At 39.6% G+C, this 27,129-nt stretch overlaps 1 protein-coding gene across 4 annotated transcripts in view; it reads right to left on the reverse strand.

The window, feature by feature from the left end:
* The window catches only part of TOX (thymocyte selection associated high mobility group box), a 292,833-nt gene that overhangs the window by 131,163 nt on the left and 134,541 nt on the right, over window positions 1-27,129 (reverse strand). For 3 of the 4 annotated variants that reach the window (XM_040626092.1, XM_040626094.1, XM_008706721.2), the window contains exon 2: window positions 14,160-14,225. The exons of the other annotated variant lie outside the window; for it this stretch is intronic. In XM_040626092.1, the coding sequence (XP_040482026.1) occupies window positions 14,160-14,225 (66 nt within the window). The remainder of the gene's footprint in view (window positions 1-14,159; window positions 14,226-27,129) is intronic. 4 annotated transcript variants of the gene reach the window in all.

The following is a 27,129-nucleotide window of genomic DNA, read 5'->3' on the forward strand; positions in this document are numbered from 1 at the left end:
CTCACTGGTCCTAGATGCAGGAAAGTCTCATCATATTGCTGGTGCTGGGATACGCCACAGGACAACTCTACTCTAGTGCAGGGGGCTCTGTGCATCTCCGTGTGACCAGGAAATAGAAGCCAAGAGTCACGGAATGTGGGCCGGAGTGTACTGTCACAAGGCTTGGCTAATTCGGTAATACATATGAACTTTTCGAGGCCACCGGGGACCTTTGGAAGCATTAAAATATTAACTTCGAAATATTATCATCCTCAAGGGGGTATTTTCATGGCTCTACATAGTAAACTCAGTGACTATTTCAAGTCATTTTCTTAAAATCTCACCATTGGTATTTGCATATTTATCTTACAAAGTGCTACGTTTTTCTGTGCTGAGAAGGGGACGGGTGTTTGGATGGGTCGAGAGTACTCATAATGATTCCTCCAGTGACTGATAAGAATGGCTAAGAACATGTTGGAAGGAATGAAGTCTCTGGAGTCCAGGAGACAGGAACTGCATCTAGGTGCTCTGAAGCATTTATTAGTGTGGGTTCTGTGGCAAGTTTCTGACTCCTTGTGAGCCTCAGTTTCAAAACCTGCTTCATGGGGTTCTTTTGAGCATTGAAAGCAAAAAAAAAATAAGGTTGGTAAAAAGCCCAATGATCTGTGTCTGCCGCATACAAAGTTCTTGATAAATGACAGCTTTAGCATAGCTCTGTTTATTATTAAATGGATTTATACATGCCATGGATTGGGTCATGGCCAAGGAAACAAACAACTATAGACAGTATAGGAGGGGATTTAGCATCATTATAAAGGAATTTCGGTATATTTGCCATTGATCAGAACTCATATTGAAACAAAGTGCAGCCCCATTCATACATAATGTGTTTATTTAATTGTCCCCCCATAAATAGCTAAGATCAAGTTTTGCCTTTACTTTAATGGAATGAAATTGCATTTTTGAAAGGAAAGAATAAAACGATAGTGGTCAAGAATGAACTGGCGAAGGCTGCTGAAGAGCTCAGAGGATAATGACAGAAATGTGCAAAGGGTCACAACTCTGCTTTGTCGGGGAACCGCGCAGTAGACCAGCAGCCCTGGCCGATGGGCTCCTGGCAGTCTGGCTCCTACTGACCTAGGGAAAATGTTGATGAACTTGTGAACCAGAATTTCAGTGTCTCAATTCGCCACAAAAGCCATACTTTCTAACACACTGCCTTGTGTTGTAGGAAGGCTGTCTTCCCTGGGACTCTCTTGGCAAGGAGGTGAAATTGTCAATCAGATGGATTGTATTTGAGACTTGAATCAAGAGCCTGGGTTATAGGAAAGTAACAGAGGATCCTTCCGATCCCCTTTGATTTGATCTCTTTGGAAGCTTTTCCAGCCATTTGACTAAAGCCATTGTCCCTGCCCCTGCTGAACCTTCCCAGTACCCCCATTTGAGTGACAAAGGAAAAGAAACTTCTCACCTGGTTTCTAGAAGATCTCATTGCCCCTGTCTGTTTAATTACATACTCACATTCCTTTTTAATCATATTGCTTAACATACTCCATGACCTGGGTATCCTGTTTACATTATTTTCTCTTTCTGCAATCCACATTTCCTTTTGCTACAGCCTGTTCTTATTTTTTGTTCTTATTCAACTTTATTGCATCTGGAAGTGGGATGTTAATTAGGATAAGTTTTCTTGTGACTACAGAGAATTCACGTTTTCATACTGTTTAGATAGAGTGTTAATATATGCTGACCAGGAACAAATAATGGGAACTCTCTTCTGGACTTCGCTTTTTCTTCTCTTTTTAAAATCTAGTTTCTCCACCAAGGGGGCCTTGTCTTTGTGGGTCTTTGTCCACATATTGCAATCATTATACAGAGCACTTGATCTTTGGTGACAAGAAGTCCCATAACTCAGAAGAATTCAAAAGATATCATCTTGTACATATCTTTAAATTATGTGATGGCTTCATGCAATCGTGCATACACTGAAAATATGGCTATGGTTATAACATTGTAAAATATGTTTCTCATATAGATCTTTATTTGAAAGATAAATAACACTGCCATCGCATGTATGCAGAATGCCTTAATTTTTAATCTGTAACATAATTCCTAACATTTCAGGATAGAAAAATACCAATGTTTAAATGTGTTTCATCTGTTATTGAAAATTCGTGTGGCATGATTCAAATAATTACATGGAAAGCAAAGCAAACTGCAGAGTTCATTAGAAAAATGATTACACAAAAAAAGAAAAATGATAAACTTCCTCTATCTGCTTTCAGAAGTTAAGACATTGCATGTAATGGTGATTTCTCTCAAAAGAGTTTAAATGGCATCAACATTATCTCCAATTTCTTTTGAGAAGACCTTCAGAAGTAGGTATTTTTCAGATTCTTTTGTCTCTGCATGAACAAGGGTTGATAGCTTGAGACTATAATGTATTACTGTGCAAAGCTTCGGTCTGTTACATAAATCATCTTAACACTCAGCAAGAATTGTCCAACAGCGCCATTGACATGCTCACGCCAATGATCCTGCAAACAATTTTTTTGTCTTTCTTCACATGTTAGACAATAGCAATAAATCATCTTCATTTAAAAACACACAATGTACTAATTTTTCAAGCAACAGTTATCAAAATGCAATTTTTTTGGTAGAAAGTACAACATTTATTTTATTTGTGCTTATTAATTTCTATACCCTGTGGTAAGTAAAAGGCAACGAGCACCTCACCTGCCATAGAAGCATTTGCTGTGTACCTACTATGTGTAAGGCGGCCTGAAAAGTGTGGCTTGAGATACAGAGAACTATAAGAGGCAGCTTGTTATAAAGGAAGTGAATTGGAGGATCTATACAAACTTATTAGAAGATCTATATAAACTTAGGGTCCAATAAAGAGCATGTTTGAAGTGTCAAGTGTAAATGAAAGTGGAGTGGCTTGAAGCTGGGATGATGGAGGGATTGTTACAAACAGATTTACCCTGATAACAGGGCCTGAATATCAGACACTTCAGCTAAAATGCAATATGTGATCAAGGAGGATCACAAAACCAGCAAATGAGCAAGTCTGGACAATGTGTCAAGGAGGTTCAACAGCAAGGTCAGGTTTTCCAAGAAAACATCAAGGGCAAGATTGGTCCCACTGACCAAAACAAACTTTGGGGTATTGAGCCCAACAATTCCCAATGAGACTGGTTTGTATTGGGTTGTGTTTTTTCATAATTAAAAACCCAGTGTGCAAAGCCTGAATGAGGCCAGAAAACAGGGTTGACTTGAGGCCGTCCTGGTCAATGTCTGACATTGACTCTTCTTAGGGCCAGGATTGGTTGGTTTATTTATTTATTTGAGAGAGACAGAGAGAGAGAGAGGGCACAATTGGGGAGAAGGAAAGCGAGAGAGAGAATCTCAAGCAGCCTAATGTGAGGCTTGATCCCTCCACCCTGACATCATGACCTGAGCTGGAATCAAGAGTCAGACACTTAACTGACTGAGCCACCCAGGCGCTCCTCCAAGCTGTGTTTTTAGGGAACATTTTAAAACCAGGTGTTGTGTGCTGTTGTCCCATGGGCCTTCCCTTTGGCTAAACAAACAAACAAACAAAAAACCCAAAACACAAAAACAAATTCTGGGAAATAAATAACGTACTCCCCTCATAAGCCACAACCCACACAGGAATGATTAGGAAGAGCAGATTGAGGTCTGAAACCCTAGTGGGGTCCCAAGCGTGTTCTTCTGGTAACAGGTATCATTCCATATTGAGTGTTTAAAAGTGGTGATTAAAACATTTAAATTTCATTGTTGAGCATACAATTGTACACGCAAATGCAGCTATAATTTTTTAAGTTTTTCAGAGGTTTTCAGTTCTCACATTGAGTTGATATATACTGAGATTCGGTTGTATATGTTTTTGCTTTATTTTATAAGTAATTCCACAAAAAAAAATATATATATATATATATATATATATATATATGAAAAGAAATCACTCTTAGTCCACCCACTCAGAAAAAAACCCCACTATTAAAATGTATATCTTTCAAGAGTCTTTATAGTTCATATTTGCTATTTTGTTTTGGTTGTTGTTTTAAAAGTCAGGTGATGGAGCTCTGATTTTGAAGCTAGAAAAGCTATAATGTGAATCTCAGCTGATTCTTAGTAGATGTAAGTACCTACTCCCTCTAAGCCTCAGTTTCCAAATCTGTAAAATAGGAATAACAATTGTATTCAATTCATTCAAGGTAACCAGGATTAAATAGATAAATGAGATCATATAAATAATTTGAATAAACACTGGCTCATAAGAGCAATAAATGTTAGCTATATTATCATATTTTATTATTGTCATTATTCCATCATGTAATTTAATCTGATCACTGAAAATGAATCATGATTAATTTTCCATACCCATAAATATCATTTACATTATTGTTTCAATGGCTGTTCATTATATCCCGGTGGGTGTGTATGTTCCATAACTTATTCTCTTGGTTCCTTATTACCAAACGTGTAGGGTGTTTCAGATTTTTCTGTTATGAACCACATTGTGATGAATAATCTTATGCATTTTTTTCTTGGGATAATGCTCTAGAGTTCTATATTTATGATCGAATGGAATCACAGAATGCTCGCTCAAGAGAAGACCTCAAAGACTATGCCTCCACACTACAGATAAGGAAAACGAAGTCCAAAGAGGTTCAATGATTTGCTTGTATTTCAAGAACTCTCTGGGCAGAGAGGACACCCACAGCATAACTACAGATTTATTTTTTATACATATAATAACTAAGTAAAATGCATTGGGGTTAATATACCATCTTAAAACATTTATGGTCTTTAAGCTTCTATATATTTTCTTTTTGAAAAAAACGTGTGTTGAATTGATTTTTGCTTATGGTCAGCTTCTATTTGCTAAATCCTATGCAGGCAGCGAGTATGGACTTAAGCATTCAGCGCTGGCCTAGTTTTATATGTCCATATTTTTATGTACACTTAAAAATACATGTTGTATGTGTTTATGGCCATTCTTATCATTCTTGCTTGTTGCATAGAAATCAGTAAATGTTGGGTATGTAGACTCACATTCTTCATCGAGAAGCCAGATCAGTAGAGGAGGAGAACTAAACAGATGGCCTATGCTGTGTGTTCCTCCCTCAATCAAGGGGGCTAGGAAAAGGAAAGAGGGGCTCCTCTTTCTACTCACCATGCTCTCATAGGCAATTCCTACTTTTTGGACCTTTAGCCAGGAAACAATTGCAAGTGGATCCCTGAATATTTGAGAAGCATCTTGCTTCCAAAGGTCTTTACTAGGAAGAAAGCTTACACTGAAGGGGAGCTGAAGATAGGGACATGGAAGGAAAAAAAAAAAAAAGTTGGACACTTGGAGACAGTTCCCTCAGTTTGATGAAGATTAAACTCTTGTCCTTCGGTTACCCAGAGACAGGATCCTGGGGAAGAGTGGCGGAAGGGGTCTTCTATGGGAAGACCTCTTGTACTTTGTTTAGCTTCTGGAGGAGAGAAGGAAAGGTGTAAAGGGTGGGGAAAAGTGTACTAAACCTGGACAAGAAAAGTAGTGAGAATTCAGAGGAAAGAGGACAGTAGTGGTGGCAAAGGGGTGGGAAAGGCTGGAAACGACCGGGAGGAAGGAATCATGGCTCTGGGTAAATTAAAGAAGCAGGCACAGCACTAAACACCTTACCTTTGTACACCTTGTATGTGTGTTTGAACAAGTATGAAATATGAAACCGAAATTGGAATATGAAGTTGCTGCTTTTGTTGGTCAAAGATGGTCAAATATTCGCAATTTCATTTGGTTCAACCTAATATTTTTCAGACTATTCCCACACTTGTCACAGTACTGAGCAGTTATCTGAGTCCTACACCAAGGTGGCTGAGGTTAGTCCGTCAATGTCTTGACCTTAAAGTGCTGAAATAAAATGAAGCCTAGCTGAGCAAGGATGGAATTTGACTTGGGCATGAGGTCTTCCTCAGCCGGCATCCTGGCTCTGATATTTACTAGCTTTTTGCTGTTTGGCCAATCACTTTACCTCTGTCATCTTCACTGAACTGTTGTTAAGGATTAAATGAGATAATGTATGCAAAGCTTTTGATCAGTCCCTTGCCAGACCCTGAGAGTTGCCAACTGACGGCTTTTATTACTATTATGGCTCTAATTCATTCATTACCTTGGGGAGAGGGAAGGGCTAACCGAAACTTCTAGCCAAGCAGAAGCTTCCTACCAACAACACTGTCGCCTTGACAAGCAAGAAGTTTAACTGAAGTCAGCATAAGAAATAAAACATCTCAGGAGTCACAGGCAGAGGCGTCCATGTTTTCCCGAAGGCAACCTCCGTGTGGGGCTGCCAGCCCTGCCCCACTGCTGCAGTCCCATTACCGGTCCCCGACCCCATTCCTCCAAGGTCACTCTGCTCTGAGCCTTCAGAGAATAGCAACTCACAGGAGGTTTAGCTCTCCCTGAAGGAGAGCCTTCTGAAATGCAGGCAGACCCAGCTGCAGACAGGGAAGCCTCCATTATCGGTCTCAAATTGTGACCCTTGGAGCCCCTGTGAGTTTCAGACCAGCCCTATTCCATTTGAATGATCTGATGGTAGGACTAAGAAGTCTTTTGTTTGACTTTGCTTGCAACAGGAAACAATGATCACAGTGTATCAATAAGTGGCAAGGAATGTATGGAGCCTATGTTGCAGGACAGTCATTGAATAATTTCAAACGATCAGGGTTATAGTGATACATTTTTATATCTAAACTGTGAAACAATACAGAGCAGGAAAAAAAAAAAACACAGAAAAAGGAAAAAAAATACGCATGGACATAAAGATTAAACTGAAACCTTGTGTTTCTGGGAAGTCTAGCTGAATCTGCTCCCAAACCGAGGAACTGAAACTGCAAAGGGAAACTTGACACTTTTTAAAAGGTGTTTAGGTGGCAGCTGAGGATATGAAGAAGGAGGTCTCAGGAGAGATATGGGTGGGTGGAAAAACCTCAGCTTTTCCAAGCCTCAGTGTTCTTATGCTAAAAATGGGCAAAATCGTTTCTACTTGACATATTGGCATAATAAAATTTCATTGTTTGTTTAGAACAATCTGTACGTGTCTTGGAAATGGAGTTGGCATAGACAGATGACATCATTCAACATATCTCTATTCTTAACTTGAAGTACCATACCTATTTTTTAGACATTCTTTAGTGACAGGTTTGCTATAGTAAATGCCAGACAAAAAAATCTAGCATGTTATATATTGCAACACTTAGCAGAAAGGATTATTTAGCTCTTCCTAATTGTTCATACGCTAAAGACAAAAATCTACAAAGTACAATTTCAAACAAGCCAATGGGCTGTTCTCAAAATGGATCAAATCAAGTGTAGAAACCAGTTAGGTGGTGTACTGGGAGTCCCAGCACCTCTTCCCAGGGCCAGAATGTCTTGGTGTCACTCGACAGTTGCCCACTGAACAAACCGTCCTCCAAATGAAGCTCGATGGTTTTGGAGAATCTGGTTTTTTACCACTAATACTATTCCACTCAGATATTCTCATCGTTTTTATCACTGAAATGCATTTCCCTAATGCTGGAAAAAAACATACTATTAGATAATTATCATAAAATTCTCAAGCATACTCAGCAACAAACATTCATTTTGTGAAATAAAAAATGAGTCTTATATTCACAAATCCCACAGCTTGGAAATGTATATGATACACAACATTTAACCTGTCAGCTGCCTCATTAGTGTCAATGAGTGGGAACTGGCAATCAGTAGATGGTGTGCTCTACACGTGTTTATGTTTTAAAATGTTCCCAAAATAGCTCTGCTCGAGAGGTTGATATAAAGCACTTCCACTGGACAAATGAATTTCAGTTTAAATCTTACGATCTACTTAAAGTTTTTTGGAGGAATCCATGTTTCTCATTAACTGATCCTTTATAGCTAATAGAGTCAATACCCCACTAATAATAATGATGATGATGATGATGATAAAGACTGGGTGGATAAAAAGTCATCTAAATTTCAATCCTGCCAATATGTAAATGATCACGAAAATATACAGAGAGACTGATGTGTGTTTGACTACCATGAGCTCTAAGATCTCTATTTGTATGGCTCCCGTGTTCAGAATCCATACAGCTATTAAGACATTTTTATAAACTGTAAGAAATATGTGAGCTATTTCAAGATATAATCCTGAAAAACAGACTTCCATGTAAGAAGCCAATTTAGGAAGAAAACAACATAAACAATAGTAACTTGTGTGCCCAAGTGAAGCATCTTTTTAATTTTGAGTAATGAAGATGTCAAGCCAAATGCTAGAGTAGTTTAACTTAATTAGGTGGCCTATTTTTCCAGGCATCCTTTCATTTCCCATTGAAAACTCGGCTTGTATGCAAGGCAACAAGAGCAATTTTGTCTGTAATGAATACCTCCGGGACTGCGCAGAGTAATCATTTGAATGTTGCGCTGAAGACTGGTTTGAGTAACTAGTTTGGGCTTGTTAAGATGCCAGACTTTGTCGGACTAACTAGATGACTCGAAGCGTGATGGCTTTGCCATTTTATTGGGTCAATGGTCAAAAAGTCAAGTTGACTTTACTCCTGAAATTTCTGCCAAAAGGAACCAATCTAAAAGTAATTGGTCTAATTTATAGTTCAAATTTATGTCACAATCATGGAAATTTTATGGCCCATAGTCAAGAGATTTTTTTTTTCCCCAAAAAAATGCTCTTTACAATATTATGCTTTCTAGGCCCCTTTTTCATACCTCATTTACACTCTAACCTAGAGAATTTTCTCATTAGAAAAACATGTAATTAAAAATATATAGCTTCTGATAGGTTTGCAGATCTCAAAACACTAATTCTAACAGTAGATTAAAGAAATCATGTACAAAGAGGAACTTGGAGAGTCCTACTGGTTCCACTGATACTGTATTGCTTATGACAAATAGCAATACAATAATTCTTGTAGGAATAACTGCCTATCATGATCTAGTTTATCATCACATTCATTCTTTCAGTCTTGTACTTGAAATGATTCTCTGAGGAGACGGGAGGGCTGGCACCTTTTGTTAATGTGTCGAGATATCGGCACCCAGGTGGAGAGAAGCTACCGCAATGAAATGGGCAGAGCCAGGTTTGCTAAATGGCTGCAGTGCCGGCAGGACTGAAAGTCTTCAGAAGCAGAAGACCCAAAGAGTTAATGCGATTTTAAAAAAGGTACACAAAATATTTTAACCACTTACTCATTATATTACATTAATATAATATTACATACTTCTGATGTCAGACACTCCAGGCACAGGAGATCCAGGGAGACACAAGGGTAAGTCCTGTCTTCAAGAGCTCACAATCGGGTGGGCAAGACAAGGAAATGGGTACCAACTCTAAGATGCTACATGCCACAGAGGGGCATATATATACACTGATAACTCCAGCTTCAACTGGAAAGGCCTGGAGGTGTGTAAGGAGGGAAGAGACATGCATCGTTTAGCCACAGGGAAAGGAGAAATGGAAAGGTGGAAGTGAGGTGAGATGAGAGAAATTAATGAGAAACTGTGAGCCTGGGACTGAGGCAATAATCATGTAGAAGGAAAGAGGAGACAGATTCAAAAGTTGTGCCAAAAAAGTAGAATCAACACTATCTAACTAATTACAACACTAACTCAGGGCCGAGTGATAAGGGAGACTCTCGAAGTCTCTGTCTTGATGACTGGGTAGGTGGTGTTAAGTCTTATGACTATAGGCAATATAGGAAAACAAAAGAAGTTTGAGGGGTGAGGGAGTAGGTTGGAGGTGATGAATTTTGATCTGATGAATTAAGATGTGGAGTCTGAGTTGTAGTCAGGAACAGGTGCCCAGTGCAGTTAGAAATCAAACCCGAAATGCATGCGAGAGGACTGCCCTAAATATACACATTGCCCTTCAAATTGTATATTCAAAAGATGGGATAGGAAATGTATGTTCAGTGCTTAGTGTTAAGATTCTGGGAAAACTAATATTGCTTTTATTTTATCACTGTTATTTTTTAATCTTGAGATTTGAGGGACCAGATAAGAGACAGGATTTCAGTGGGGGAAGAGAAAAAAAAGCAGAGGGAAACCTGATCACAACCTGAAAATCATCTAAAATCAGATCTCAGGTCAGGACATTTAACAGTTAGGGTTTACCATGATGCTCAGAATTAACAATAAAAATCAGTTCAAGCTTAAACAGTAACTATTCATGGAGATAAGGAGGAAGGAACGAGAGTAAGAAGAAGAAAGGAGGAACGGGAGAAGGGAAGGAATAAAGGAAGCCAGGGAGTAGGGATGGAAACCAAACAGAAGGAAATGGTTAAGCAGAGTAAAAGCCAAGGTCAAGGAAGAAGTGATTTATTGAAAATATGGTTCAATCTGGTAACTTTCTTAAGAATTAAGCTTCTCCATGACCTGACACTAGAAAAATCTTCGATTCCCCCATCAAGTAACTATTTCTTGGATAAAAAAGATCAGTCCTTCTCTACCCTTTTCACACAGCACCCCAACTGAGGCATGCATAAGAACGTTTCTGCATTCAGAGAAGGGGCGCAGGGGAATGTTGCCAGTGTGGGTGGAAAGCTCAGAATGAACAGGTAGCCATGGAAAATGATATTCTGGAAACTACCATAGAAGAAGAAAGAATGAGAAAAAGTAACGGCACATATTCAAAACTAAACATAAATAAATAACCTTGGTGCCATAGAAAGCTGCAATCCAGCGACTCAGACTCCTGTTTCCTTTGATGTTTTTAATTCACATGAACACTTGTATCTTGAGTGGAATCACATATAAGGAGCCATGAAAGGTAGGGGCTGGAGAAAGGGCTTGAGGTTTTTCAGGGCAAAGAGAAAGGCCTCATAGCATGTGAGTCTGAGTGGGCATGGAAGATTCTAGAGAAAAGTCAGAGCTAAGTTGGGAAGCCCAATTCCCTCCTGCTTTGTTGTTGTATACTCTGCCATGTTGGTCACTCAGACGTGACAGGTTAAGAGCCAGAAATAAATGAGTTTATGAAGGACTGTTGGTCACTCTTCACATCTGGCTTCCCTTTCTTTAACATGCTCATGTGTTTCCACAAACTACTTAGGAGGGAATCTGCAAGCTCATGAGGTATCAAGCAACAGGGGCCTCCTTAGCCAGACTCCGGAAACACACTAAGAAATCTTGCATCACATGCTTTAGATTCTATGCAGAGTAAAAAAAAAAAAAAGTTAAACGGTGTTTAAATTAAAGTACTGAGTGGGGTGCCTGGGTGGCTCAGTCAGGTTAGGCGTCTGACTCTTGATTTTAGCTCAGGTCATGATCTCAGGGTTGTGAGATCGGGATCCACACTGGGCATGCAGCCTGTTTGAGATTTCTCTCTTTCCCTCTCCTTCTGCCCCTCCCTACCCAACTGCCTGCATAGCACACACTCTCTCTCAAAAAAAAATAAAAAATAATATGGAGTACTGAGCTAGCTAGAGCTAGCTCGAGCACACGTAGAGCAAGCTATTAGAGGAGAAAATAGTCAATATTCCAAGAATGGAGCCAGGGAGAAGTGGAAATGTCATGGGTTTTTACTGCATATTTGTCAGGCCTATTATAAGGTAGTATACTCAATTTAAAAGCTGCCTATCAATTACAAAATTGTATGCAAAAACTTTTAAGGATTTGTATACACTAGCTTGAGAGGTATAGAACGCATGGAGCAGATAGTGCCAAAGAGCCCTTTGGGACTGTCTAAAAGAATATCATTAATTTTTACAGTGTACTCCCATTTCTGGAGTCATTCCAGCATTGGCTTTCTATAAAAATCATTTCAAGTTTAGAATTATGCTATTTGCTCGCAGCGACATCACAGGAGCAGTAGTGTACCATATGTTGCTACTTAGCAACTTAGTCTGTAAGTCCCAAAGCATGTACTGATTTGAAAATTGAACAGGAATTATAATTGTTGAGTGATGCTACGAGGCAAGTTGTCTTGGATTACTAAACTATGCAGATGTTTGATGTTATGTAGGAAAAGGAATAAAACTTTTTTTTTCCCTGTAAGAGGACTAAAATCCTATTTATGCTTGCCGAAAGGGGTAAATTGATTAAAATTCCCTAAAAGAATACCAGGTAATGAATTTTGAACACACTATATTACAGTAAACAAAAGGAATGTTAAGTGTAAAATTTAGCGAAGGCCATTCAACTTATGTAATTTGCAAAGTTCATTCCCCCCAGAGTACGTATTATCTTGCATTAGTCTAATTTTTAAAATAGCACATTTGAGAAACATTTTCGGATGTGCTACATTATTAAAAAATAGTTTGCTTCTGGCACACAAACCTGCCATATCTTTACAAAGCCCAAAAAGTATTTGGGGCTCTTTACTGTTTTCATAAATTATCTCTGGTATTTAAAACATTCATAGTAACTACTGGTTGAAATATTAAAAGAAATAATGTTAGTTGTTTGATTTTAGTCAGGGCTTAATCGTATCCATTGTACTTGAATTTAAAAATCTAAGGAGCCAAGTTGTTATGATGTATATGCTTTGAATTTCCAATCCTTTATCCAAAAGTCTTTAAGAGGGACATAATGATTCTCTGAAAGGGAGCAGCTGCTTTATAACAGCAATCATTTATTGAGTTTGTGTTTCTACTGTTTCAAACAAATTCAATTAGCCCTTACACTTCAAAACCCTAAAGGCACCAAAGAGATGATACTGGGTTGCTTTAATCTAATAGTAATACTAAACTTGTCAGTACAGTTTGGGGATTGATGGTTAGAAGAAAATTAATAGTAACATTTTTCATTTTTTAATCAAACAGTCCTATTCGCAGCTACCTATGGATCTCGGAGGCTACTTAGCCGAATGAATTCAGTGAAGGAAGAATTGTAAATGCAAAGCTCAGCCTTCCAAAGGTATTCTGAAAGTGATCAACTCAGTTGAATGGAAGGAAATGGAGTCCGGATCTTTGAACTTAATGATGACCTTCTCGTCTGAACAATATAGTGTGGTTTCCAGAATGTCTGCCAGAGAAGGCAGTGACGGTAATGACTTCTAAAGGCAAAGTTCATGGAGAGGCAGGCTTGCCTCTGTTTTGAGTTAAGCACGAGACATTTTGTTCTTAGAGAAATTTCAAAGCTTCGCAAAGTGCACCCCTAACATATACATTAGATTAATTCACTGACAACCACCATGAAGAAAAATAGAAGTTTTATTTTTGTTCTCTGTTCCCCCACCCATCCCAGTTATCAAATCTCTTTGGGCGGCTATGCAGGCATTGAAAACGCCTGTGTTAGAGTTTACGCCATAGTTACTGATACGTGAAATTTCAAACTGCCATGGTTTTGCTAGTCTAGAAGAAAAAAAATGTTCAGATCTACAAAATGCTCCTGAGAACCCTCCCTTGCTTTCACTTAGCCATGTGTTTATTTTTGCTTACAATGTCCTTACATGTTATGTGATGCTGGTACCTTAGGGCAGTTATGATTTTGCTTTAAATGCCCTCACCGGATTAAAGGGCCTGGTCTTAAGTATCTAAAAATAAATAGCCCAGAATTTACTTTTATAAATGTAACCATTTATGTTTTTGTTGGACTTTTGTTGTCACTTCTCATGATTAAATACCTTGTCAACCATTCCCAGGGAAATGGATACAAACATGCTCTTGAAAGGTTTCAATCATATCATGCATTTTGGCTTGAAAGCTACCCACCCAGTGGATCCTGAAAGCAGCCATATAGCGCTCACCGGCCACGTGATTTTGGTTATAAATGTAACATTGTATGGAAAACTGCCCCAATAGCTGATAATGCAAGCTCTTTGTGACATGTGTAGCTTATAATGATTAACTCGTCTATAGTCAGAAGCACAAATAACCCGCACCTGTAAAGACTTTATTTCCTAAAGGTAAAACAACTGTTTAGGAAAGATCATGCTGGCAAAACAGCTGCTTGCCATTCTGGAGAGGAAACAAGGTAGTATCTTTCAACAAATGCCAACTCCGGTGTTTTATCAGCTCTATCTCATTAACTGGAAACAAGGCTTAAATGCTTTGTTTATAAATTATGATTATTCCTGATTGCGGCAGTTACTGATAGTGCTACTCATTTGCAATGCAACTCTTTGAATTTGTTTAATTACAATTTGAAACAAGGCAGAGAAGATTAATTAACCCACCTGGCTGGCTGGCACATAGTCCTGGCTCGGCTCTGTCATGCTCATATACATGTTCTCACCGTCAAACTGCGAATGAAATAATAGTAAACATTCAGCAATCTTGACTGTGTGCATGTTTGTTGTTGCTGTTTTCACCATCAAACTGGAAAACAGTAGCCATAAAAAAAAAATACTGTGGTTGGGAATACGGCAAATCTGTCTTAGCAAGTGAGCCCCATCTTTTCTTTGATGTTTCTGTTGTCATCCTTCCTGACCCTGGATGTCAGTGATTTGGAGTAATTAGTGCTCTAGTAATTACAGCAAGCAAGCAAGAAATGAATGGTTTCCTTTCATCTGCAATCTGTTTTAAAACAAAAATGGCTCATTTTGCATAGCATGTATACAGACCGCAGTTCAGTTGTAATGAAGTATTAAACGAGTGCTGCTATACGCTCTACAAATACACTAAGGCACAGCTCAAAGCATTCTGAGTTCAGCTCTCAAAAGTGAAAAAGTGCAGAGTTTTTATAACAGGCTAAAACTGGCTTCATCTCCATAGCCTATGAGGAACAGTTTTACCTTTATAACAACACTTGAAAAGAGCACGTGGGACTACCACCGGGGCGAAGAATGATCACGACAATGAATACCCGTAAAAATACACAAGCTCCGCCATTCGACATTTCTCTCGGAAGTTTTTCAGACATACAGAATTCATGTAGGTATTACGGATGCACAGAAATTCATACACAAATTTATGAGTCGGGGACAAGAAGGGAGGAGGAGATTCAGGGGGTACAATGGCAGAACCGTCAGGTAGTTCAAACAACAGCGACATAACAACAACAACATACTTTTCATTATTTGGGTTTTTGAAAGCAGTAATCACTCCATTCAGACTTAATCCCCAGCTATCTTTAGTCATTTGATAAATGGGCAAAGCATTCCTTTTTTTAGTTCGAAGAAGAATTTCCCCTAGGAAATAATCAAGTGGACTAATACAGCCAGCTTCAAAGAGCTGACTCTGAATATACTTTCATTGCCAGACTAATTTCAGACATGGGAACTTGAAAATCGGAAAAATGACTTCTCAAGACAGAAGAGTGTTATTGATGACGGTGCAAGTACACAGCTATAGGGATGTATTTTATATATCATCAAAAAAGAGAAAATTGTGTTATAAATATCACATTCCACCACCTATGAGCTGCTAATGTAAGAGGGTTGTACAAGCACTGGGGTGCCCCAAAGCCTCTGAACTGGAGCCTACAGCAGGTGGTGCCCTGAAGATTCACAGAAACAAGGAAAGACCTTCCTAGGGACACGGAAGCACTCACAAGGTGAAGTTCAAGGAACCAAAGGATTTCCTCACACATCCCTATGTATTTCACGTTCTGTGAACAAGCTTATCTAAACAGATAGAAAATCACTTCTTGAATGATGCGGTTGTTAGGACAGGTCAGAAATAGCACACTAGAAAAGACCAGCTAGACATTTGGTCGCTTTGTCCTCTGGCTCAGGAGCCCTGAGTCCAACTGACTTACCCAAGGTTGCTTTTCCATCAGTCAGGTGAACGCCTTCAACCCAGAGATAGGCTAGCCCCAGTCAATGCACCTGTTACTGCTAACAACTCAAAACCTGACAAAAAGCATCATTCAGCATTTCTCCACCCCCGCCCACTGTTGGTTTGTTTGCAAATGTTTTTAATGTTAAGATGCCAAAGAACCATTTAAAATATGGACAGTTTCTCTGACTATAACAAACTCAACCGAACAGAAGTAGTGGAGTGGATCAAATACTCCGCGGCGCATGCATATTCTATAAATGTGTTACTTTCTATTTCATCTTCTCTAACTCATTTTCTAAATCTGGTGTCATTCTCAAGCCAACTAAGGCTTTGAAGTTTTGGTTTGAGTCTATCCAAAGTGTATGCTAATTGAGCATATTCAATGTTACTGCTCTTGATAAGGACTCTTTCCTCAAAAAGTACCGACACTTAATTAACTTTGAGCCAAGGCTGAAACAGCATTTTACAATAAAAGGTACGTGACTATGGGAATAGCTATTTTTTGGAGTACATTCCTTGTCCCCATCACCTGCGTGTAGCTTTCCATGTATTAACTGATATGTGTTAACTGATTCAATCTTCACAGCAACCAAGCGTTAGGGATTATTATTACACACATTTTACAAAAGAAGACACCGAGGCACAGAGAATTTAAGCTAGATGCTCAAGGTCACAGAGCTCTTACGAGGCAGGGCTGCCATTCAAAGGCAGGCAGCTTGACTTTCCAGCACATGCACTTAACCACCAGAACATATAAACAGATTCTGAATTATAATGTTGAGTTAGCTATCAATTCTGAAAATAGTGTTGATAAATTATCAAAGCAGAGTGTTGGCAAGATCTCGACCCCAAGATACTGTCCAGAATTTCTGTGGCATTTTGAGACTTTCAAAAAAACAAGAGTCATAGTGAGTTGCCAATTTAGTAATCAGGCTGGCAGAACATCTCCAGATTATTTATAATTAAGCCTTAAATTGAGGTAGGATGGATGGTTTATTTTGTGTCAACTTGTCTGGGCCACAGGGTGACAAGACACTTGGTCAAATATCATCCTGGGTATGTCTGTGAGGTATTTTTTGGATGAAATTAACATTTGAATTGGTAGAATGAGTGAAGAAGACCACCCTCCTTATTAGGGGTGGGCCTCATCTAATCAGTTGAAGGCCTAACCAGCACAAAAAGGCTGACCCTCCTGAGAGTAAGAGGGAACTCCTCCTACCTGACCCATTGAACTGGAACAACAGTCTTTTCCTGCTGTCAGACTTGACCTGAATCATCAGCTCTTCTTGGGTCTCAAGCCTTCTAATTTTTGGACTGAAACTATACCATTGGCTCTCCTTTCCAGCTTCTCCACTATAGTTTTGGACTTCTCGGCCTCCACAATCAAATGAGACAATCTCTTATAATAAGTCACACGTCCTGTTGGTTCTGTTTCTCTGGTGAACCCTAACAAAAAAGCTCTGAAAACGTATTTCTAGAGGACCTCCCACGTAGAAACACACAAAGGGATGACATTGTTTCATGCTACGCTTTCTTCCTAGGGGAACAGGAGCCATGTTGCTTTTGCTGTGAGTCTCTGGGCGCACTGCATCTCAGTACATCCTACATACATTCACACCTCTTCGTCCAGAGTGCCTTTCTTCCCTTCTACTTGCTGAAATGTCCCTTACACCCCTTGGTATTTTCTTACACCCCGTGGCTTCCCTCAGTCAGGGCTAGGCTGTCTCCAGCCTCTGGGCTCCCCCAGGGAGCCCTCTGGTTCCATGTGGGTTTTGTTATTAGGAGCCTAACTGCACGAGCTGGGAGCTACCAGAGGACACACTGCACATCTTAGTGACCTTTGTGCCTCTATAGCATAGGGCCAGCACGTAGCTCATCCTCAGGAAATGTCTAGTTACTAAAAATTAAGTAATACTTGCTTGATTAAACAGATTATTTTCCTAGAGAAGGTGATCACTTGAGAAGGGAAAGAAGATTCAACTTTTAGAAAATGGTTTGAAGGTTTTGGAAAGAGGTCAGCTCAAAATTTGACAGTGGACTAAAAGTGGTTACTCTAGAAGCAGAAGCCCTTTAAAAAATGTACAGAAATAGCTAGAACACCATTACTTAAATGCTAGATGTAGTTCTTCCTCAAGATTTTTATATAATTAAAAAACATGTAGATTGGCCAAGAATCAAGGGCCCTGGCTCTAAGAATTTTGAGTTGCCAAACAAAAACACATATGTGTCAGAACAGGCCTAGTCATTCTCCCTGTGGTTGGACCAACTCTTGGGCCCAGACCCTATGCCCTCTCCATACACACCCCACCAGGTTAAGGTCATTGGTGTACTGTTCACAGCTCCATCCACCCACACCCCTTCCAGGAGCTGGTTCCAGGGATCCCAGCAGGCCTTGCAAGGATGCACCATTCTTAAAACGCACCCCATGTAGTGGGCACATGTCATTGGGGTGGAATTATAGTGCAGAGAGCTCTAGACTTTTGGTCTTTGAAAGATCCCTGAAGGCCTCATTTCTGAACCTCTCACATTATGATTGGAGAAACACACTTTTTATTGGTCACGTGGTCCGTCTGGGACTAGAATCAAGGTCTGGATGCCTAGTAGAAGACTTTGCCACTATGACCTGCTGCTTTATACTCCATCACTCATAAAACCGGGGGACCAGACTCTATGACTCTTTATATCAGTATATGGCTTGGGTGCATACTCCACATTCTTGAAGGAGCAGTATTTGCCTTATTACGTTAATGACCCTGCTTTGCTTTACCTGGGATCACATATTAGATGAACATTATTAATAACTGTTGTAATAAAATTGTTTTATTAAAAATAACTAATGATATTTCCTTACTCCTTAGGTTTATCACAGTTATTATTCTTAGAAGTCAACTGCATTCAGGCATTATAACTTTTCAAAAGCATACTAGGACTTTTAATTTCCATGTATTCTCAATTTAAAACCTGAAGCAAAGTTTGAAAGAATACAGAGCCTGGCTTATTTAAATCTAAATGTAAATGGCATCAACTCAGGATTAGCCTTTCTGACCAAGTGTTTTTATACTCTTTATTGTGTTTTTATTTCAAAGCACCAGGGGATGCAATCACATAAAAAGTCATTTATAATCTTCTACTACAGTTTTTTGAAATTGTTTTTAGAGGATATTAACCAAACCCATAATCCCAAAGAGCTTTTCAAACTAGGTAGTTATTATATCTTCTATTTAAAAACCGAAAGCAGACATCCAACACTGTCTGAACATAGGGAATGATGAGCAAAAATGGGCAATATTAGGCTCCCAAACCACTAAAGCCAGAAAAATCAAAGGCAGAATGTGAACTATAAATCAATCACTGGCATTGGTACAGGAAATGGGATCTTTTTAGGGAAACCATTAGAGGAAACCCAGAAAACTGCTCTTGGGTGGGGGTGGTGGAGAACCTCACAGAATCCATGAAACAGTACCTCATTGTATTGCCTATAAAAGGGAAAACCTTACATTTCTGGGTGTTTTCTGAAGGAATATTTGATACTTTGATTTTTTTTTTATTTCTTAAGAGCTAAAAGTAGAAATGTTTATAACAGGGAGTTAATTTGACATTTCTGAGAAGATGCATTATAATAAATCGTTAAGAGAGGGTAATCGCCCCAAAATAAAATATCTATTTTTGTGTTGCTTGGCTCCATATAAGATTATAAGTCATCTCCACCCCCCCCCTGCTTTTTTGAATAATGAAAGAAATAACTTAAGTTTGGGAAGTGAAGTCAAAGACTTTTGTGTTTCATTGAAGCAAAGCATTCACAGGCCCAGGAACAATGTAGCCGATAAAAACAGCAAGGCAAACTCCTACACCTAGTACCCACCCTCCCATTCTCCAGGAACAAGGTCCAGGGACACCAGAGGGGGAATCTGTGTTTATTTATCTTGCAGCTTCAAGGCTGACTGTGTTGATGCAAGATAGTCTAAAGTAGCATGCCTCCATGCGGGGCCAGGCTGAAAGCTACTGGTTCTGAGCACAAGGGCCGGAACAGGGGCTCACACTGACAGGAGAGGAGAGGGAGCAGAGCACAGCTCTCAGCACCCTGTGCAAAGAAAGCAGCGGCTCTGTTGGGGCTTGGAATGGACGTGCATTACAACCTGAGAGCACACAGAGCTGAAACAGGAAAGAGAAACCCCTTTCCGGCAGACTCCCATCACTTGAACTTGAGTGGTAAACACTCCGCTGTGGATTTGAATGACACAGGGAAGAAATCAGATGGGGGTGGGGGGTAGCCAGGCTGCCAGGAAGGCTTGGCCACTGAAGGGGAGAGAGAGACTACTGGACCCACAGCTCAAATACTGTGCCCAGAGCTTAGAATCTGGCTTCTTCGTTTTTTTGGAACTGAATCTATATCTCATTTTCGTCCTTGTGATAGATTTATTTGGGGGAAGACTTGTCTATCAGGTTGCTTTGGTTAGTTTCAGTAACTGAAATTTTCAATAATAATAATGCTATGCATAAACTTGTATCTTCTTCTAAGTATAGGCTCTGAATTTAAGATCATGATGCCATCGTGGTTCAAGCCCTTTTTTCACCTTTGCAGTTACTTTCAAATCACCTCAAATGTATTAAGGCAGTTAATTTTTCTAATTAGCTTGTGATATGGTGACTATTATTACTTCCATTTTACAGATGACAAAACTGAGGCACAAATGAGGTAAGTCCCTTGCCCGCGAGGGATCCAATCACATGTGCCCCAGCCCAGGTCTTCTCAGCCTGCTTTGTCTTTGCTTCCGGGACTGGCTGACACGGTGCCCATAGTCCTGAAGCCACCAGACAGATGGCTTCTGCTGCCCCCAAAAGTGCCGGCTGAGGAGCCCCACGCCTGGCCCCAGCTTCCATCAGGGGCTCTGCACCTGGGCTGGAGCCGAAGCAGTTCTGCTTTCCCCCAGAGCCCGTGCAGAAGGGCCGAGCAACCTGTCCTGAGAGTGTGGAGGAAATGGGACCCAGGGGAGGGGACTGACTGCAGCATTCCCTGGGACCTCTTTAGAGAAGCCCCTGATGCCCACCAACCAGGAGGGATTTGTCGCAAAGCTCTGACAGCTTGGAAATGCGTGCCTCACCGTTTGCTCTCCCCATCTCCTTGTCTCCTTGTCTCACTTCCTTTCTCCCTCACCCCAGTTTCCCTGTGCTTGTACTCCCAGCGTTAACATGTGAGCTTTCACTATAGGCTCTGCTTTCTGGACAACTAGGACAGTGCCCAGTCATACGCAGTAAGTGACCGAGCTCTTAGGCGCAAAGCTACACGAATCTGATCCCAACTTTGTTCCGTTTTCACTATATTTAAGAATCATTAATTCTGGGGTGCCTGGGTGGCTTGGTAGGTTAAGCGGCTGCCTTCGGCTCAGGTCATGATCTCAGGGTCTTGGGATCGAGTCCCGAGTCAGGCTCCCTGCTTAGCTGGGAGTCTTCTTCTCCCTCTGCCTCTCCCCCTGTTTGTGCTTTCTCTGTCTTTCACTCTCAAATAAATAAATAAAATCTTTAAAAAAAAGAATCATTAATTCTATTTTCAATTCCTGTGCAAAGACAGAAACAAACTTAAGAAATAATAATAAATAGAAGAAAAAAGATGTTCCTTTATCACGAAAACATCACTCCATTTGAAAGAAAGAAAAATGCAAGTTTCTAGAAACCTTCATTAACCCCAAACCTCCAACACAAAGCAATACATTTTCATTATGCATTATTTAAGAAAGCAAAGAATGGGTGGGATAAAAGCTTAACTATCAGTCCAACTCCATTCTGGTGAATCTAATGGAAATAAGTTAAACCAATTGAAAACACTCAGGTTTTAACTAAAAGGCCTCCCTCCACAAGGTGTGTGATATTAGAAAACCAGGAGCAATGATTTCTGATTCCAGGTAGGAACATTGTTTTTGAAATGAATTCCCAAGTAATTTCTGAATCTCTATAAAGCATAAAGCTGTAAAACTATACTGTAGAGTTGAAACTAGTGTCGTTCCAAATGATCGGTTCAGAACATTCCTTTAACTTGTCATGTTTTAGACAAATTTTTCTGAATCCATGCAGTAAGGGAACAATTTGAGAAGTACATTCAAACTTCCTGGCAATCCTTACCTAAGCTCAGTAGTTCCACATGATATCAGCTCTCACCTCATTTACCATAGTCTCTAATCCTGCATAGATGTGGAATGAAAAGTATGAAAGTCATTACTTTTGGGGGACTGGCTCTTTTATTGCTAGTATTCTTTCTTAAGCACGGTGAGCATTTTTCAGTATTTGACACGCACAGAAAAAAGTGAGAGTATTTTTCTACACATGTCTGGTCTGGAAGAGCATGCCCTTTTCTGGAACCTCAAAACAAGAAGAATGGAAGAGACGAATAGCTCAGAGTATTGATGAGGTTATGAGATTGGCATGAATGATTTACAAAAAAGATTAAGGAGAAGTTATAGGCCGGTTAGGTGACAACTGAGTGGGCTACAAACTTTTAAAAAAGGTTTGAGGACAAACAATTATTGAATAATTCTGAAATTAAAAGTGGTTGTACCAAATAAAAATACAAATAGGAAGGTACAGAGTTATTAAGATGGAGATTCTCACTTCCCTATTATTATTACTCAGAAAATAACATTGTGCTTAAATATAACAATGATGTTACAGGAATAGACTTATGGTAACTAAAATCTCCTAATGGTAGGACAGGTGTTGAAATATATTTTGGTATTTTCAGAGCAGACTTGACCAGTTAGAAATACAAGAAGTTCAGTTTATATCCACTCTCTTTTTCTTTTTGAGATCATATTTGACATTTATTATTTTTTTTAAGTTCCAGAGAGTTAAAAAACGACATTTTAAGAAACTGGATTAAATCCTTCAGGTTATTGAGTCTCAGGCTGTCCACTGTGAAAGGACGCAAAGCTTTATTTGGTGTATATCTGTCATTTTGAGGAACCCGGGAAGTCACTCAATCCATTCGTTATATCGGAAGGAGTATAATTTTTAAATTTTCTTTAACATCTTCAAATTCTATTTAGTTATATCTATTTTTGCATAACCTCCTTTGATATTTAATCCGTGATCTCATGTGACTTTCCTTGCCGACTTATCCACATTTTTCTGAAGCTTATGGCATAATTTTCCCTGCATTAGCTTAAGGCTTTGAGCAGAAAATGTCTCCCCCTCCCAAGGCTTATGCATTATACCTGTTTATAGAGTTTCCATTCCAAAGTTTTTTTATTTTCTTCATGTTTACAGTAGTTCAAACTACTCCCCTTAAATCTCCTGCACTCTCATTTGACTTTTTTTTTTTTTTTTTTTTTTTTTTTTTTTTTTGCTAGCATTCTCCCCAGTCCTTCATCCTCCCTTGCCAGAAACATGTCAGAGCTGAAACTACAAGTCTTGTTGCTGGAAACAGCATGTGTGCGTCTACTGAAAGCCTTATTTATACCGCGCGGTGAGAAGTGATTGGTCTCCTTTGTTATATTTTCTGGAATGGCAACATATGATGCTCTTTTGTTGAAAAATTGAGAGAAGAAACTATCACTACATGGGAAGATCGGGGGTAAAGCCGTCCAGCCTGATCTCACTGGCGCGTTACAATTCAATGGCACCGACACAGTCCCAGATAAATATATGGTCGTTATTCATTCATTAATTCCACAAACGCTCACCTATTATGTGCCAGGCAGCAGTCCCAGCAATACCAGCTAACATGAATTTTCCACGTCTTGTGTAACCGGTGGACACATGTATTTACTCACTTAATCCTTACAACAACCCTGTGAGACAGGTGGCATTCGTGTCCTTTATCAATAAGGACAGCGAGCCTTAAGGAATTGAGTCAGTTGGAAGAGGTAGAGCAGAGCCTCAAGTCTAGTGTTTCTGGTGGAAGAAAAGCATCTAAGAGGAGGAGTCAGCTCAAGGGAAACAAGAGCCTTGCCAAATAAAGGGCTCAATCAACACACAAGTTCAAGAAATCCCAGCGTAAATGCAGCATTAATGAATATCATAACCAGTTCAAGGATTATCAGGACAGCAGACTTTCTTCTGTTATTTCTGACCATACCCACTGACTGACGACGGGCATTCCTGTAAGTACATATAGCTTTACTCCATGGTCAGCGCTATCCGAACCAGAGCAGTCAGCAGGGGCAGGAGGCGTGTAACGAAAACCACAGAGTCAAATGATCCAGAGTGGAGTTTTGGACCTCTCTCTGCCACTCAGTGGCTGTGAACTTGGGAAGACGTGGCTTCTGTGAGCATCCATGGCCCTGTCGTGGGACAGCCATGAAGGCCAGGCCTGCCTGGGGAAGTGCCCAGCACTACACACGTCTATCAGATACTCCAAGTGAATCCCTCACCTTTCTCTCTACTGTGTGATACCCGAGATGATGCCAGGACTGGCACGTTACCCTAGTCTTCCTTCTCCCCCTCCACTGCTTAAAGTTCTTCACTACTCTCCCAGGTTTTCAAGTAAATTTCAACTTCCTTAGTTTCAAACAGAAGGCCCTTCATGATGAAAATGGCTCTACCACTTGTACATGGCTGGTGTTCACTCTGAAATGCCTGGGCTGGTGCCAGGCCAAGTGTTCAGTATCGGTAACCTCATTCCTGTCTGCATCTTACGTCACCCTATAGTTCATCATTGCGTAGCAATTTACAAATGGCCGACAAATCCCTGCTGCTATTTCTTTCTATTGCCGCCTCTGCTTGGAAAACTTTTGCACATCCCACTTCCTGTTATTCCCTTTCCCGTTTTCCCGGCAGTAGTTAAGATGATCAGGGAGTTGAGCAACCAACCTGGAACATTCTGGGTGTGAAAGGAGGGGCTGAACAATTATGACTGAACAAAGGCATGAACTTGGACTTTCCCAGCCAAGGAGTATCTTCCCACCGGAAGGTAAGGCAAAATGGCTGATGATTTAGGGTCCCTCCTCTGTGCCAACCTAAGTTCTCTATGGCACCTGGTGCTTTCCTGAAGCTTCTATGTCATTATATTGCCATTGTTTCACAACCTCTCTCCTACACTGGATTATGAACTCTTTGAGGGTAGGAACCTTCCTATCGATTCTTCTAACCCCAGCACGGAGCATAGGCCAAGCATGCAGTATTTTCAAAATGACACTGACGAATGATTAAATAAATTCAGTGCAATATCGCAAGAACTAAAATCATTTTGGATATCTCCATTCTGTTATTCTGCAGTAGCTTTTATCCCATGTGCCTTCATTTCTAAATCAATTTGTACCATGAAAATAACTGCTCCCCCGGAGGAGGCATTGGGCAACATCTTCTGCAAACCGGATCACACTCTAGTTTTCCCTTCCTTCCTGTCCTACAGGGACCAAATTTTCTTCCCTCGCTCTCGTTGGAAAAATTTAAAAAGAAGTTCACTTTATGAGATCTTCAACAATCGCTAACATCTTCATGGTACCAAGTAGGCAAGACCAGTTGCAGTAAGCAGATTGCGCCCATGAGCTCCAGCTCAAACTAGTTTATTTTTTCACGCTGACGTCAGGCTGCTGGTGAACACTTTGCTCTCTGAATCATCTCCAAATCTATACCGGCATGCTAAGGAAAAGCCGACTGGATTGGCAGACAGAATGCAAGTCATGCCTCCCCTTCCCCATGTGTTCTGGGAGTAATTCAGGGCCTCTTATTCCCTGGGAAGTGTGGCAGAATAGGACAGAACTTAGGAGAGATTCCATCATGGACTGGCTTTGAAATAAGAAGATCCTGATAGGAGTCCTGCTTCAAACACCTCTTAGCAGACTGGTCTTGTATATGTGCTTCGTGCAATTATTTCCGATTCAAATGAGATATACCAAAGCATTGATAATGACAGAACACTAAACATACACATAAACACTGTGCTACATTCTGGAAACTGGTACTTCTGCCTTATGGTGAGTTTATGGGACTGTTTCTGTCCTGTGTTGGAAAGATCGATAGGCAGAAAACAGTGTAAAATCAGGCTCAATATGCCCTAAATTCACCTGCAAAGAGGTCTTTAAGAGAGAAAGTGATAGGTAGACGTTATTTTTTAATCACTACCCTTATATGTGCACTGTCCTACCTTAAATATTAGATAATGGCAATGGAGCAGACAAGAAAAATAGTAGTGTAATCACCAAATAAATGAAAACTTTAAAGAGCATCATGTGTGTATCTACGTGCCCATAAATATGCGTATACGCAGATGTTCTTTACATATGTACATATTTATTTACTATGTGCGTGCAAAATATTTTTCTCCAGAAATGTTCTTTATTTGGCTTTCATTTACATTATTTTAGATTATATAGAAGAGCAATATTAAAAACCACCACTTAAAATTGCAGAAGTTGTCTGAAAATGCAAAGCACGACTGAATGCCTCTCTTAATTTACAGGGAAACTATTACCCGGTCATAGTGAGCTACATTATATCACATTCACTAAACTTGCTTCAGGTGAATTTATTGTCATAAAATGAAGATTTCAGACAGTTCTGGAATTAAAAAAATGCAGTGTTATACTTAAATAGATAGTAGTAAGATATAGGATGATATAGGTCTCCTATAGCATTTGATTTTTCATAGCTTATTAGCTTTAAACATTAAATTATCCACAAGATAACAAACGCTCGTTGTATTTTATGGAGCTATATAACAAGTTCTGTTCTGGTTCACCAGTTGCATAACTCAGCGAGATACTTAGGCTGTTTCAGTAATCAGTCAATGTTCCTTATAACGCTCACATCAAAGAAATTATGTAATCTCTACTGCTCTGTAACCTATTATTTCACTTTCCATAAGAAAACTTACATTATTAATACCTTTTGCACATTTCCTATTTGCTATGAAAAATTCTGGAATAATACATTTTTATAGCCATTAAGTAAATTAATATTAATGTTAGATTAAGTGGTCTCAGGACTTCTTTGTTTGAAATGCCTTCTGAACAGGTCTGAGCAAAATGTACATATTTTAAATATATCTAATGAGTCTGGTCACTAAGAAATCCTTCAATGTTACTTAAGACATTCAGCTTGAAACAAATAATTTAAACATGCATTGAAGTCAGAATAGGATGGAAACTAAACATTAGAGCAAGGTCAAATTATCCAAGATGGATTTTTATTTTAAAAGCAGAACAATGTTGCCTTTTCTTCAGAGCTAACTTGACCTTCCTCAGAAAGTTATGTTATAGTGCCTATTGTCCTTTGTACATAATACAGGCAACAAAGCTCTTTGGACTCATGACAGGAAAATATCCTGCATCTAATATGTAAAATCCATATTTTAAGATGCCCCCACTGCATCCCATTTCTGCGCAATGAATCTACATCTGTAACAACACATTTGTATTAGCGGTTCCAAAAGCTAGTGTAGTTTCTCAAAAAACATGTACATTCCTACTTCTATGCACATTGTAAACCATA

The sequence above is a fragment of the Ursus maritimus genome, unplaced genomic scaffold (assembly GCF_017311325.1).
Source record: "Ursus maritimus isolate PB19 unplaced genomic scaffold, ASM1731132v1 scaffold_9, whole genome shotgun sequence".
Classification (NCBI taxonomy): Eukaryota; Metazoa; Chordata; class Mammalia; order Carnivora; family Ursidae; genus Ursus; species Ursus maritimus.